Raw genomic sequence first — 14,125 nt, forward strand, 5'->3', positions numbered from 1 at the left:
AGCAAGCTACAATCTTTTAAATAACTACAAAGCTAAATTCTCAATCAGTTTAATATAAAAAAATAAAATCGACAAACATAATTTTTTTAAAAAATTATTTAATAAAAAACCATATAGAGAAACACGGTAGCAATCTAGTGTTTTAAAGAAAAAAAATTAAAAAACTAATTTTTCAATCAGCTCAATAATAAAAAAATAAAAAAATAAAATCAACAAAAATAATTATAAAAAATATATAAAAAAGAAAGATAATTTTGAAAAAAATTTAAAAAAATAGAAAAAACATGGTGAAAGCTAAAGTTAAAGCTAAATTCTCAATCAACTTAATATTAAAAAAATAAATTCAACAAAGATAATTTAAAAAAAAATATGAGGGGGAAACACTACAACTAAACAAAAACCATGTAAGGAAAACACTATAGTAATTCATAGTGTTTTTTTTGTTGAAAAAAGCTACAAAGCTAAGTTCTCAGTCAGTTTAATATAAAAAAAAAATTAACAAAGACTATTTTTTTTTAAAAAAGTCAATTTTAGGTTAAAAATGTAAAAAAAAGGAAATAAAAGGGAACAAAAAAAACATGTGGGGAAAGCTATAGTATTTTAAAGAAAAAAACTAAAAAATTAAATTTTCAACCAACTCAATAGTAAAAAAATAAAATCAACAAAAATAATTCTAAAAAAAACAAAACAAAAAAAACAAAAAATGTAAAAAATAAAATTTTTGAAAAAAAACAAATAAAAAAATAAAAAAACATATGGGGAAAGCTAAAGCTAGATTACCAACCAGCTCATTATTAAAAAATTAAATTCGATAAAGATAATTTTTTAAAAAAATATATAGGAAACATTGCAGCAAAACAAAAATTATATAGGAGAAACACCGTAGCAATTCATATTGTTTTTTTTTTAAATTACAAAGCTAAATTTTTAATCAACTTAATATATAAAAAAAAAAATTTACAAATATCATTTTGAAAAAAAAAATTATAAAAAAAAACAATGTATAAGAATATTATAGCAATTCATAATATTTTTAAAAAATTTACATAATTTAATTTTTAATTAATTCAATATTTAAAAAAATTAGCAAAAATAATTTTGAAAAAAATAAAAGAAAAAGAAGTTAATTTTGGGTAAAAAAAGGAAAACCACATGTAAAAAAAAAACAAAAGGAAAAAAAACTGTTATAGTAAAATCTACGCGTTTTTGAATATATATATATATATATAACATTAGAAGACAGGAATTAAAACCAAAGTAAATAGCATTTCAATAACATAAGAGATGGCGATTTCATCTGGATTTAAGATAATATTAAAATTAAATATTAAAAAAAAAACAGATGAACTGTTCAAACCGATATTAAAACACAGAACAGACATTGAGAAATGATTAACAGAATGACAACAGGAAGACCTCAAACGACGTTACAGCATCAAGAAAAGAATAAACCCGTGACAGCGGCGTTCAATTTAGGATGTTAGATAGATTCACTAGATCCATCTGCTGTTCATAAAACTGTCGGCGCCAGGTTTCTGATGCCCATGTTCTCTCTGACAGAACATGAACAACCTGAGGTTTGGTTTTTGTCCAAAAGGCGCTATCACTATACGTGTGCTTATATGTGCATGTTTTGTATGTGTACAAGGATTTGACTCTCTCCTTCAGCTCCCGCAATCCGCGCCATCAAGAATCCGACCCAGTTCCAAAAGGGTCCTTCTTGTCGGTGATTTTGGTGCGAAAGGAGATGGTCTTAGTAATGATACTCAGGCATGTCATCATTATACAGTTTCCATTATATACACTACGTTTCTATTTTTTTAATGTTTTATTTGATCTGTGTCTTCTGTAGTGCGACGTGGTTTGGTTACTCTACTTGAATGTTGATCATTCGACTTGATAGGTTGTTTTTGTCAATGTCAATGTGGTGTTACATGTTTGATGATGCCCATTTTATAAGAATGCATGATTTTTGTTTAGAATCTTCTTGGCTCTGAATGGGGTATTCGATTTTGAGATTGTTGGCAAATTAGAAATCATGTATATTTTGGACAATTTTGAGTAACTTTATGTGTGGGCGTACCATGTCTAATTGAATGATTCCCATTTCTTTTCTTTTTGGTGGAATGTATGAGCTCGTTTAGACAACAAAACTTTAATTTCTATTGCAACTAGTGAACATCATATTTCTTGAGCGCAGCTAGTTTTCTGTTCGAGGAAAACTTGAACTTGTTATGAGCTTCAGGTTGTAGATTTTGATTTCAGCATGGGGTTTGGGTTAATATATTTTTTTCTGTTCTATTGGAATGTAAAGAAAATGAATGTTTCAAGAAATCAAAATGATGCTCTCATCTTTGTGAACGTGAATGGTCTCAGCAAATTTTCGATAACAAATGAAAGTCGGTCATTTCAATTTTAATGGTTAAACAATTGTTGTTGTGAAAACTGAACAATTTCTTATTTCCTCTTTGTTTTCCTCCATTAGCTGGCTATACGATCAGCCATCATGTTTTCCTTACCAAGTCTTGGTAAAGAGTTTTGAACCTTGCCTATTGAGATGCAATAGACTGCATAATACCAAGCAGCCAATTATTTGCTTTTCAAGCAAAAATTTCAGATCTTTTTAAGAGTTTGTTTGGACTTTTTATGCCTTACTATGTATTTTAACCATGTGCAAAGTTATTGTAAAGTATAACTTCTCTTGATGTGGTATTATTTCTTGGCTTTCAGGCTTTCAAAGAAGCTTGGGAGATGGCTTGTTCTTTCCGGGGTCGAACCAGGATTTTAATTCCAGCTGGTTATAATTTTCTGGTCCATCCGGTTGATTTCGGAGGGCCTTGTAAATCAAAGGTCATTCTTGATGTAAGCATAACAACTAACTGTTTTGTTGTGATTTGCATCATTTCTTCCATCTATGTGAATATTGTTCCCCTATCAGTTACTGCATTGGAATTGTGATTTAATAGATCTCTGGTACGATTGTTGCTCCTGAAGACCCTGCTGCTTGGAAAGGTTTAAATCGTCGCAAGTGGCTCTACTTCCATGGGGTAAAGCACCTTACAGTAGAAGGGGGAGGAACTGTCAATGGCAGGGGATGGTTATGGTGGGCTCAATCTTGCAAGATCAACAAAACCAATGTATTTCTGTGACTCATACCTAAATCTTTCTCATATTTTTTTATTTATGCATTTTTTTTAACTATAGCTTCAATTGTTTGCAACAGCCATGCCGAAATGCTCCAACGGTCAGTGCTGCTTTATTCTTTGAGCAATGCAGTTAGTTCCATTAATTTACTTCTTTCTGTTGTATCTTTCATCCTATTGTTTCCTCAAGAACAATGTTTTCCTTTCACGTTTTAAACACTCTAATCTACTATAGCAATCGTGCTGCAGGCCATTACTTTCCACAAGTGCAAGGATTTGAAAGTCGAGAATCTTAAGGTGGTTTGTGGTCAAAAGATGCACATAGCATTCACTAATTGTCTCAGGGTTATGACTTTCCATCTTATAGTGACATCACCTGCTGTTAGCCCCAATACTGATGGAATCCACATCAGTGCATCCCATGGAGTAAAGATCAAGGATAGTGTTGTTAGAACAGGTTGGTAATTCTGGAAGCTGGCACATAGTTTTATTATTAGAATGATGATGTAAATGTGTTTTCTCTTCCTTCCGTGTTTACTTCATAAGTTTGCAACTTTTTGATGCATGTAGACATTTCTTTGTAAGTGTAATTTGATGATGTTATTTGCAACTGCAAAACAAAGAGAGCATGTTAATAATTTTGCTTATGACATGCCATACGGGAATCTTCATTTATGAACAGATATTTTTATCTCATTTGAGTTCATTTCAACAATTCTTTTAGTTGCTTTGATAGCTGCGCTTGGAAATCATGTGTCTTTTCATTTGGGCTAATGATAATAGTTTAATCAGGTTTGATTGAGAATGAAATGAAAATACCTGCTGCAACACTATTTAATCTGTTTCATTCTTTGATTGTCATTTGTGATGACCTCTCTGCTATAATAATTTTTCAACATGTGTGATGACCTCTCTGTTATAATATTTTTTCAATTCCTTATTAATATCAGCTTGTTAATGGATATATTCCTTGTAGCTCGTTAAATGCACAAGTACATGATATTTCTGTGGTTAGGCTGAGCACAAGTGGTTAAGACTTGGCTTATGATGATACAAAAAGGTTCTGGGGTTCTAGTTTTACCCTTGTATAGCTTGTGAATTTTTAATTCTCATGCACTACTATGCATGGGGCCACTTTTTGAAAAGACAAGATGGGCCCTTGTCAACCCAGGCGCTGCTGGGGTGACTTGGCACGCCAGTTCCTAGCAGTGGAGTACCCCGCTGCTTGTGAAGGTAATAAAAAAAATAAAAGGTGAGTTGTCTGTGATAGCAGACAGGCAGTTAGCCATCACCGAGAAAGGACCAAACCTTGCGTGCTCAGAGCAGAAGTACAATGTTCCATATATCCATTATATTTTCTCCATAAGATGCTACCCATTCAAGTATGACACAGTATGTTTAATTGAAGATAGTTTGGAGAAAGAATCTTGAATTGGATTTTCTTGAAGCTAAACTTTTCTAACTCAGAAAAAGATGGTTAGCTAGAGTACATCATCTTAAGCTGGGATTTTAGGGGTGAATTTTTGTTTCTTTTCCCGAGGTTCACAAAAAAATTCGTGAGATATAGGACCAGAATGATATTGTTTGTGCAGAGGATTGATTTGGGAGATATAGGCTATTGGGTTATGGAGGCCTAAACCTGATTTTTTAATGAATTTCCCAAGAAAACTATCGATGAACACAAGATATAGGTGGTCGATATCAGTTGCAGTCTTTTATACTGATGTGTTAGCCTGGATCGGAGGTTGCTATCAAAATATCTCTTCATTATGTGCAAATTTAAATAGAGCATCATATGTATATTCTTATGATACACCCAATTCAATCAATCACAAGTTTCATACAGTGAACTTCAGATTCAGTTAATGGTCTGTAAGAGCTTTCCATTGTATCAAAAAGTCACTTACCTTAGATTTAACCATAGATATATTGATTCGTTGATATTTGGTTCCTTTAAATAAATGGCGCTCAATTTTAAAAAAAAAAAAGAAAAGAAAAGAAAAGAAAAATATCTATTTTATTTTAGTTGCTGATATGGTGGAACAGAACATGATGATCCCTTTTCCAACTCCATGTCTTTCAAATGAAGCTTGTGAACTTGTGGTATGCAAAGCTTGAGGCTTCACACTTGCATTTTTTATGCATATTTTGAGTGGAAATGTTATCTTGAGTTCCAATTTTGCATCTAGGTGATGATTGCATCTCTATAGTCAGCAACTCTTCACGAATCAAAATCAGAAACATTGCCTGTGGGCCAGGCCATGGTATAAGGTAATAACAAAGTCCAGCACTCTCTAGCACTGCAGTATCATGAACGTCTGTAGTTCTTAACCTTTTCTTGTTTGTATTCATTAGCATTGGGAGCTTGGGAAAATCAAACTCATCATCATTGGTGCGGGATGTAATGGTTGATGGAGCTTTCCTTTCAAACACTGATAACGGGGTGCGGATAAAAACATGGCAGGTAAAGTTCTATCTCTCTGCCACACACTTGAGCACACACAAATCTCTACGTGCATCTCTGAATAGATAGACAGATGTTTTAACTAGTGAATTCTTTGTGATTAACCGAATCCTGAGCTCTTTGAACTTCACCAGGGAGGTGGTGGTAATGCCACAAATATCACATTCCAGAACATATTCATGGAAAACGTATCAAATCCAATTATAATAGATCAGTATTATTGTGATGCAGGCGTGCCATGTGCAAATCAGGTATGGTACTGACCTTTCTCAGATTTTAGTGCCAGGAATATGAAATTGTTGCCGAATTTATAAGCAATGGACCACACTTTTTATGAATCATAGTGGACCTGTAAATGCATGTAGATTGGGCCGGCACCACACACTTATCACACGATGGTCAAACATTCAACAATAAGGATTACAGTGACATGTTCCCTGTCAGTAGCCTTAAGGAATGCGTCCTAGTTAATTGCCACTGAAGCAGTTGTGTTGGATTGCTACCGCTGCATTATTCTTCTTGGCTAGTATATAATTTGAATGCATTTCTTGAAATGAAGAGATTATATGACTTATTAATGCCGTGGAATGCAGACTTCAGCTGTTATAGTGGAGAATATATCCTTTAGGCGTATCAAAGGAACTTCAGCAACTGAGGAAGCTATAAAATTTGTTTGCAGCGACGACTTCCCCTGTAAAGGACTATACTTGGAAGATGTTCAACTTCTGTCACACACAGGGGGAACGACAAGGTCTTTTTGTTGGCAAGCTTATGGCTCAAGCCGGGGTCTAGTTCACCCTTCTCCTTGCTTCTCTTGCAGCGAAGGCTTCATCAAGGAGAAAGTCCCATCCCACCTCCTTCAGTCTTTTTGAAAACAAACTGCACAATTTAAATTGATGTATAAAAAGCCAAACTAGAAGAGAATCATGGTCCATGTTTTTTAGGACTCAATTCTCTGTGATGGTCCATGTTTTTTAGGACTCAATTCTCTGTGATAAATTTAATACATAGTAAAAGTAACAGCTCGTGAGAAAGGGGAAAATTCGCCGTGAGCTGTAATCGTGTGTTGTTGTCGTATATTCTATTTCAATAATCAATATGTACAGGTGTATTGCATATACACGGATTGATTCAACAAGCACTGGCTAACTTTAATGAACTTCATATTACTAATAATACAACATATCATAGCTATATCTAGTTGAGCCTGAAGTTATGTTTGATCATATTACTTCAATAATTCTCAGCAAGTTGAATGGGATAAGGTACAACATTCACTAACTTGGATCGTAAACGGAGATGATAAGAGAGGTTAGGTTTATTTAGCACATTGACAATCCAATCATCAAAAGTAATAAATTGAACTCAGGTTTTTTTGAGCAACCATGCCATGGACAAAGTGAATTAATTTTCACATGTTTCAAGCGAGCATGTAACGCTAAATTAGCATATGGATAGTGGCTTTTAAGTTATCATATTATACTAAAGGATGAGTTGTTTTGAAAATATTAAGTTCATCAATTTGACCATCTATAACAATAAATATGTATAAAAGTGATTAACAATGCATTTGCTAGATTTCAAAGAGATCAAATTACACCGAGGTGAATAGCATAACAACAAGTGAACTTTTAGTCATCAATAATATCAACCTAATTAATATCATCAAACCTATCAATACCATCAACCTAATTAATATCATTAAACCTATTAAGTGAGAGATAACTATAATGAGTCAAGTGCAATCTAAATAATGAAGTACCAATTATTGAATATTCATGAGAGAATGCATAGACTAACATATCTTATTGACTGCAATATGATTAATACTTAAAAATGTAATTTTATCAAGGTTTTATATCATTATTTTGCACTTCAAGTATCAATAACTCCTTAACTAAAACATGTTTTATAATAACATATCTAATAGTATAAAATACCTTTAATTTATAGTAAATATTCATTTTAAATGCAGGTTTATCACATAAATAAAAGGATTGATTGATAAGTTTAAAAACTGAAATGGAAAGAACAAAGAGATGGTCAAACTTAGAAAAGAGATGTGGGTGCAGTCCAAATCAAAACACTATTCGGTAATTGGGTCATATATAGAGCTGTAGATCTTGGATTCAGGTCTACTTTATATGGATGGAAAGATAAGACATAGACCTACAACTTTCATAGGAGCCCAAGATTTAAAAAAGCAATTTTCAAGTCTAAATTATAGCAACAACAAAGAAGCCTGAATCTATCCTGCAACCCAAATATTGTTCAATGTTTGGCCCATATTTGGAGTTCTAGAAGTCCAAATGACCTCTATTTTTTTTCCTGAAAAGCTGAGACAATTTCCTACAACTTTTATGTTTTCAAGTGGTTCAAATTCTAACGTTATCAATGAGGTTTTAGGTAGACAAGAGAAGATAAAGATTGTCACCAAGTCAAGAGTTGGCCATCCACTCATTAATTAGTCATCAAATCAATAGTTCCTAATTTTGGCCTATAAAAGGAGGCATTTGTCATGCAATTAGGCATCTTGGTCTCCAGACCAAGATTATGTTATTGCTTTCTCTCTTTGTTTTTTTGTAATGCTTAAGTTTTTCTTTCATTAATATCTTGTTTATGCCTTTCATTTCCTTTCCTTTACTGAGTTAACTTTTATCTTATTTAAGTTTTTATTTTATTTATTTACTTTTCTTTATTTTATTATGTTTAGTTAAGTTTATTATATTAAGGTGAAAAGGTTATACTAATGGTGTAAGAATAAGTATAGTGTAAACTGAACATAGACATTAATGTTTGATACTAACATGTTTTATATTTGTTATCTTGTTCACTCTTTAATACTTTGCTTGTTAAATGACTAATCTAGATTTATGTTGTATAACACTTGGTACAATAAATATTTGGCACGCTCATAGCCCATACTATATGGTATAATCGACACCTGAGCTATGAAAGAAACTTGATTTGTTGTTAACATAAGTTATAATCATGAATGCTTGACAAGATTTACAAGTATTAGTATTAATTGAATAAGATAACTAATGTAATCATGTTAACAATTTATAATCTGATTGAAACCTCTTATGTGTGTGGTTTTCAATTGAATAATAAGAGTTTATGCTATACTTGTTTAACATACCATTAGTGGATCCTCTAACCTTGACATTTGTTGTCATCATTGTTTAATCATTAAATTAATCTTCCATCTCAAAGTTCTCATCAACTTCTTCTTTTTATTCTATTACTACTACTACTACTATTGCTGTTGTTGTTGTATTATTATTATCTATAATTTATACAATTAACCTCCCTGTGGTTCGACCCCGATCTTGCCGGGTTATTTATTACTTCGACACTCCTGCACTTGGGAGAAGACATCAATCTTTTAGTTGTGTCACAACACATCTATTAGGTCAAGTGAACATGAGATGCTAAAAAACACCTCTAATAATCTAAATTATGTTGGATTTAAATAAGGAATGCTTGTTGAGGTGGCTGAAAAAGAAGCAACGACAATTGGAGTAATAATTGACATACACTCAAACATACTAGCATTATTTTAAGATCATCATTGTATTATTGTTTTGAAAGACAAGATCATTTATAGTGGAAGAAACCCCGATTCCAAGGAAATAATTAAAAAGGCCAAGATTATAATGGTAAATTCAGTACCTAAATGTGTAATAAAATGCTCTAGAAAGACCGAATTGCCACTAATTAGTAAAACATCATCAACATAGACCAAAAAAATACCATAGCCTTAATAAAACAAAGAATAAATAAGTATTAGCTTTAGAGCTATGAAATCTAAAGGAGACTAGTAACTAACTAAGCTGATCAAACCATGCATAAGGTGTTTTCCAAATATAATAAAGAGAACAACTAAGTTTTGTAAACATGGTGTGGCAACCGAGGATAAAAAAAGTCAGGGGCTAAGCTATAAATACATTTGCATCAATAAACCTATTAATGAAAGCATTATGAACATCAAAATGATATACCAACTAGCCATGAGTAACACTAACACTAAGAATTGTCTGAACATTACAAGGCTTCACCACTAGACTAAATATCTACTGAAAATCAATTTTTTTTTTATTGATAATAATCTTTGTCCACCAGATATGTTTTGTCATGCTTAAGAGTTTCGTATGCCCTATGTTAAATCTAGTATATCCATTCACAACCTACCATATTCATAGTAGGATTTTATGGTACAAAGAACGAAGTATCATTAGAAGTAAAAATAAAATAAAATTAATATTCATAGTTGATTGTTGTTTAGGATATCATTTAGTCTTAGTGAAAGACAATGGTTTAAGGGTAAAGTCAGAAAAGATACTAACAATGCTCTAGAAGGATGAGTACGATTAAGTCATAAAATTATATGATGTTCAATCTGTATATTTAGAGGAGATGTGGAAAGAAAAGGAGATGAAGTGGTAATGAGTCCAGGATCAATAAAAAAATTTAGACTTAGAGTTGTAGATAAAAACAAAAAAAACATAAGTAAGCAAGAGGCAAGACGATGAGAGAAAGGTAAGGAGGGTGTGAATACTAAGAGGAAGATAAAGTGGATTTAGAACACGAAGGTTTTTCTTTCTAAACTACTAGAGATAAGACAAATTGAGAAAAAAGATTATTAAAGAGTTTAGATGTTGGTAGGTTGACCCAATAGGTAGAGATAAAAGTTAAATATAAAAAAGATCAAGAGGAAGAAATACTAATTAGACTGGTGGAAATGAAAAAAAAGGGGGGGGGGAGAATGACTCATAAACAGTACAATGACAAACAATATATATATACATATATAATGAGAGTGAATATCCATACTCTGGTAACTAATATATAGTGAACTATAACCTATGAATACATATGATGAAAAGTGAAAATCTATTTTATACCGATCATACGGTTGCAGATAAATAAAAATTAGCATAAGTGAGGATTATCAAAACGATGATGCCAAAGTTTAGGTGACATACGAACATCAAGAAAAGTATGAGTATTAGGTGGAGAAGACTGGGCATGAAGGATGTAAAGTCTAATTTTAACAGTGTTGAAAAGAAGAATAGTATTAGAAATAAAATCTTTAACAAAGCAAACATAACTATGAATTAAAAAAATCATTATTATCGATAATAAATTGATGTATAGAGAGAAAGATTTTGTTATATCAGGAACATGTAAGATAGATGACAATATTAACGTACAAGTATGTATGTCATTGAAGGAATCATTAATAGTAAAGATTAAGAAACCTTTACCACCCCACTTTAAGATAATAAAAATTATTATATGACTTTACATATGAGAGGTTAGTAATATAAAGAGTGACATGATGAGTGGCTTTAGAGTTTGAGTGCTAAAAAGAAAAATCAAAACCAATAAATCCATCATTAGAATTTTTCAAAATCATAAAGTTCATGAGGCCAAGAAACCAAAGTTTTTCTCACCTCTAGATTGAATATAACTTATACCTTCATTAATGGTTTAAAAAGGATATTACGTGGTCAAATAATCCTAGTTTTCACATAATTGAAACCGTGAATAGGGAAACAATGTAGTGATATTTGAATTGTTGTTGTCGTAACCTAATTTTAGATTTCCCTAAAATTTCTCACTTTTCATGTAAAAAATATTTTTCTTTTAAAACAAGAAGAAAAAGGAAAAATTAAAAAAAAAAGAAGAAGAAAAGATAATACTTCAGATCAATCAAGTATGCACAACTGTTCATAATGCTAGGTTGATGGATAATTTGGGGTCTTGTTAAAGAAATATTGGAAAACATATTGGAAACTTGGTCATGACTGCACAAATTAAAGGTTTAAGGACCAACATGGATGAGATTGCAAAGTTTGGCAATCCAATTTTGACAGATAAAAGCTTAATTAAAGAGAAAGTAAAAGAAAATAGGTAAAATTACAAAGCTAGAGTAACCAATGGCTCAATTAAACTTTGAAAGGGCTTAATTTGCTTAATCAAGAGTGAAATTAAAAGTTTTAGAAGCTTAAAGAGTCAATTAAAGACTAAATTGAAAAAAAATTGAAACTAATATCCATTTTATATGGAATGCATAAATGTAAAAGACCAATTATAAAATTTCAGAGATGAAATTGAAAAGATTATTAAAAACATGGATAATTTTAGGCTTAATTGAAAGGTTTAAAAAGTTTAGATGGAAAATTAAAAAATGACTTATCTATCAATGTAAAGTATGTAAGATGATCACATCTATTCCAAAGTTATTATGGTTAATTTGATACCTATCAATGTAAGGTAATTGTATCCATCCTAATAATAACATAATTACTTTGATGAATAATTATGTATACAAGGTATTCATATTCATTCAAGCATTATTCTAACTAATGGAGGTATATGACACGACGAAAAGATTGATGTCTTCTACCAAGTGCAGGAGTGTCGAAGTAATAAATAACCCGGCAAGACCGGGGTCGAACCACAGGGAGGTTAATTGTACAAATTATAAATAACAATAATACAACAACAATAACAATAATAACAAGAACAATAATAATAGTAATAACAGCAATAATAATAATAATAATAATAGTACTAATAATAATAATAGTACTAATAATAATAATAGTAGTAGTAGTAGTAGTAGTAGTAGTAATAATAATAATAATAATAAAGAAAAAGAAGAAGAAGATGAGAACTTTGAGATGGAATATTAATATAAGGATTGAATAATGATAAGAAGAAGATGATGATGATGAGAACTTGGAGATCAAATATTAATGTAAGGATTAAGCAATAATAATAACAAATGTCAAGGTTAGAGGATCCACTAATGGTATGTCAAACAAGTATAGTATAAACTCTTATTATTCAATTGGAAACCACACACAAAGGAGGTTCCAATTAGATTATATATTGTTAACATGATTACATTAGTCATCTTATTCGATTAATGCAAATACTTGTAAATCTCGTCAAGCATTCATGATTATAACTTATGTTAACAACAAATCAAGTTCTTTTCATAGCTCAGGTGTCGGTTATACCATACAGTATGGGCTATGAAAGTGCCAAGCATTTGTTGTACCAAATGTTATACAACATAAATCAAGATTAGTCATTTAACAAGCAAAGTATTAAAGAGTGAACAAGATAACAAATATAAAACATGTTAGTATCAAACATTAAATTCCATATTAAGTTTACACTATACTTATTCTTACACCATTAGTGTAACCTTTTCACCTTGACATAATAAACTTAACTAGACATAATGAAAGAAAGAAAAATAAATAAAAAAAATAAGAACATAAATAAGATAAAACTTAACTAAGTAAATGAAAAGAAATGAAAGGCATAAACTTGATATTAATGAAAGCAAAGCATAAACATTACAAAAAATACAAAGAGAGAAAGGAAGAGCATGATCTTGATCTGGAAACCAAGATGCCTAAATGCATGGCAAATGCCTCCTTTTATAGGCTAAAATTGAGAACTATTGATTTGATGACTAATTGATGAGTGGGTGGCCAACTCTTGACTTGGTGAGAATCCTTATCTTCTCTTGTCTGCCCAAAACGTCATTGATAACGTCACAATTGGAGCCACTTGAAAACATAAAAGTTGTAGGAAATTGTCTCATCTTTCTTGTGTAAAAACTTCAGCTCATTTGGACTTCTAGAACTCCAAATATGGCCAAAATACTGAACAGTGCTCGGGCTGGAGGACAACTTCGGGCTTCTTTGTTGTTGTAATAATTTGGACTTGAAAATGACCTGTTTAGATCTTGGGCTCCATATGAAAGTTGTAGGCCTATATCTTAAATTTCCATCCATATAAAGTAGACCTAAATCTGAGATCTATAGCTCCAGCTATGACCCAATTACCGAACAGTGTTCCGGTTTGGATTGCATCAACATCTCTTTTCTAATTTTGGTCATCTCTTTGCCCTTGCAATTTAAGTTCTTAAAGTCATCAATCAATCCTTTCATTTATGTGATAGGCCTACATTTAAAATGAATATTTACCACAAATTAAAGGTATCTTATATTATTAGATATATTATTATAAAACATGCTTTAGTTAAAGAGTTATTGATACTTCAAGTGCAAAATGATGATATAAAACCATGATAAAAATGAACTTTTAAGTACTAATCACACCCCCCAACCAGCTTATTACTAGTCCCTAGTAATCAAAGCGTTAAAACAATTTGCAAATTTCACAAAGCAAGGTATTCATCATTGAACTTCCATTAATCTATCCAGTTAAACAAACTCTCATTAAATTTATATACCTGCTCAATACCTCTTAACAAGATATTCATAAACCTTTCTTTTGTGCTCAATGTATCAACACATAATTATGGGGCTTTTCTTGGAAGAAAACAAAATTTTTGTTCTAATATTTAAGGTTAACTTCCTTGGGTTGAGATTATTATTTTTGTCTTTTTTTTTCTTCTTGTTTTTTTTAAATATATATACATATTATTTAAAAACACCATGCATCTTTAACCCATGTAATGAGCTTT

General features: G+C 31.2%; 1 protein-coding gene across 2 annotated transcripts; it reads left to right on the top strand.

Moving 5' to 3' along the window:
• Positions 1 to 1,466: 1,466 nt before the first annotated feature.
• Positions 1,467 to 6,745, top strand: LOC105118570 (probable polygalacturonase At1g80170). Of its 2 annotated transcripts, none has more exons than XM_011016543.1 (9): positions 1,467 to 1,770; positions 2,731 to 2,862; positions 2,967 to 3,137; positions 3,224 to 3,244; positions 3,393 to 3,600; positions 5,333 to 5,414; positions 5,499 to 5,607; positions 5,742 to 5,858; positions 6,201 to 6,745. In XM_011016543.1, the coding sequence occupies exons 1-9, from the start codon at positions 1,564 to 1,566 to the stop codon at positions 6,477 to 6,479; spliced, it is 1,326 nt and encodes a 441-aa protein (XP_011014845.1). In that variant the 5' UTR covers positions 1,467 to 1,563; the 3' UTR covers positions 6,480 to 6,745. The 2 variants fall into 2 exon arrangements, with proteins under 2 accessions (XP_011014845.1, XP_011014846.1); XM_011016544.1 differs by having other exon boundaries at positions 5,336 to 5,414.
• The last annotated feature ends 7,380 nt before the right edge of the window (positions 6,746 to 14,125 follow it).

The sequence above is a fragment of the Populus euphratica genome, unplaced genomic scaffold (genome assembly GCF_000495115.2).
Source record: "Populus euphratica unplaced genomic scaffold, PopEup_1.0 scaffold2008.1, whole genome shotgun sequence".
NCBI lineage: Eukaryota > Viridiplantae > Streptophyta > Magnoliopsida > Malpighiales > Salicaceae > Populus > Populus euphratica.

Excerpts from the sequence above, each read along its gene's own strand:
- LOC105118570 (XM_011016543.1), top strand. The coding sequence starts at position 1,564 with ATGAACAACCTGAGGTTTGGTTTTTGTCCAAAAGGCGCTATCACTATA. Across the intron at positions 3,601-5,332 it reads GGATAGTGTTGTTAGAACAG|GTGATGATTGCATCTCTATA; the intron begins GTTGGTAATTCT and ends TTTTGCATCTAG. Across the intron at positions 5,859-6,200 it reads GCGTGCCATGTGCAAATCAG|ACTTCAGCTGTTATAGTGGA; the intron begins GTATGGTACTGA and ends CGTGGAATGCAG.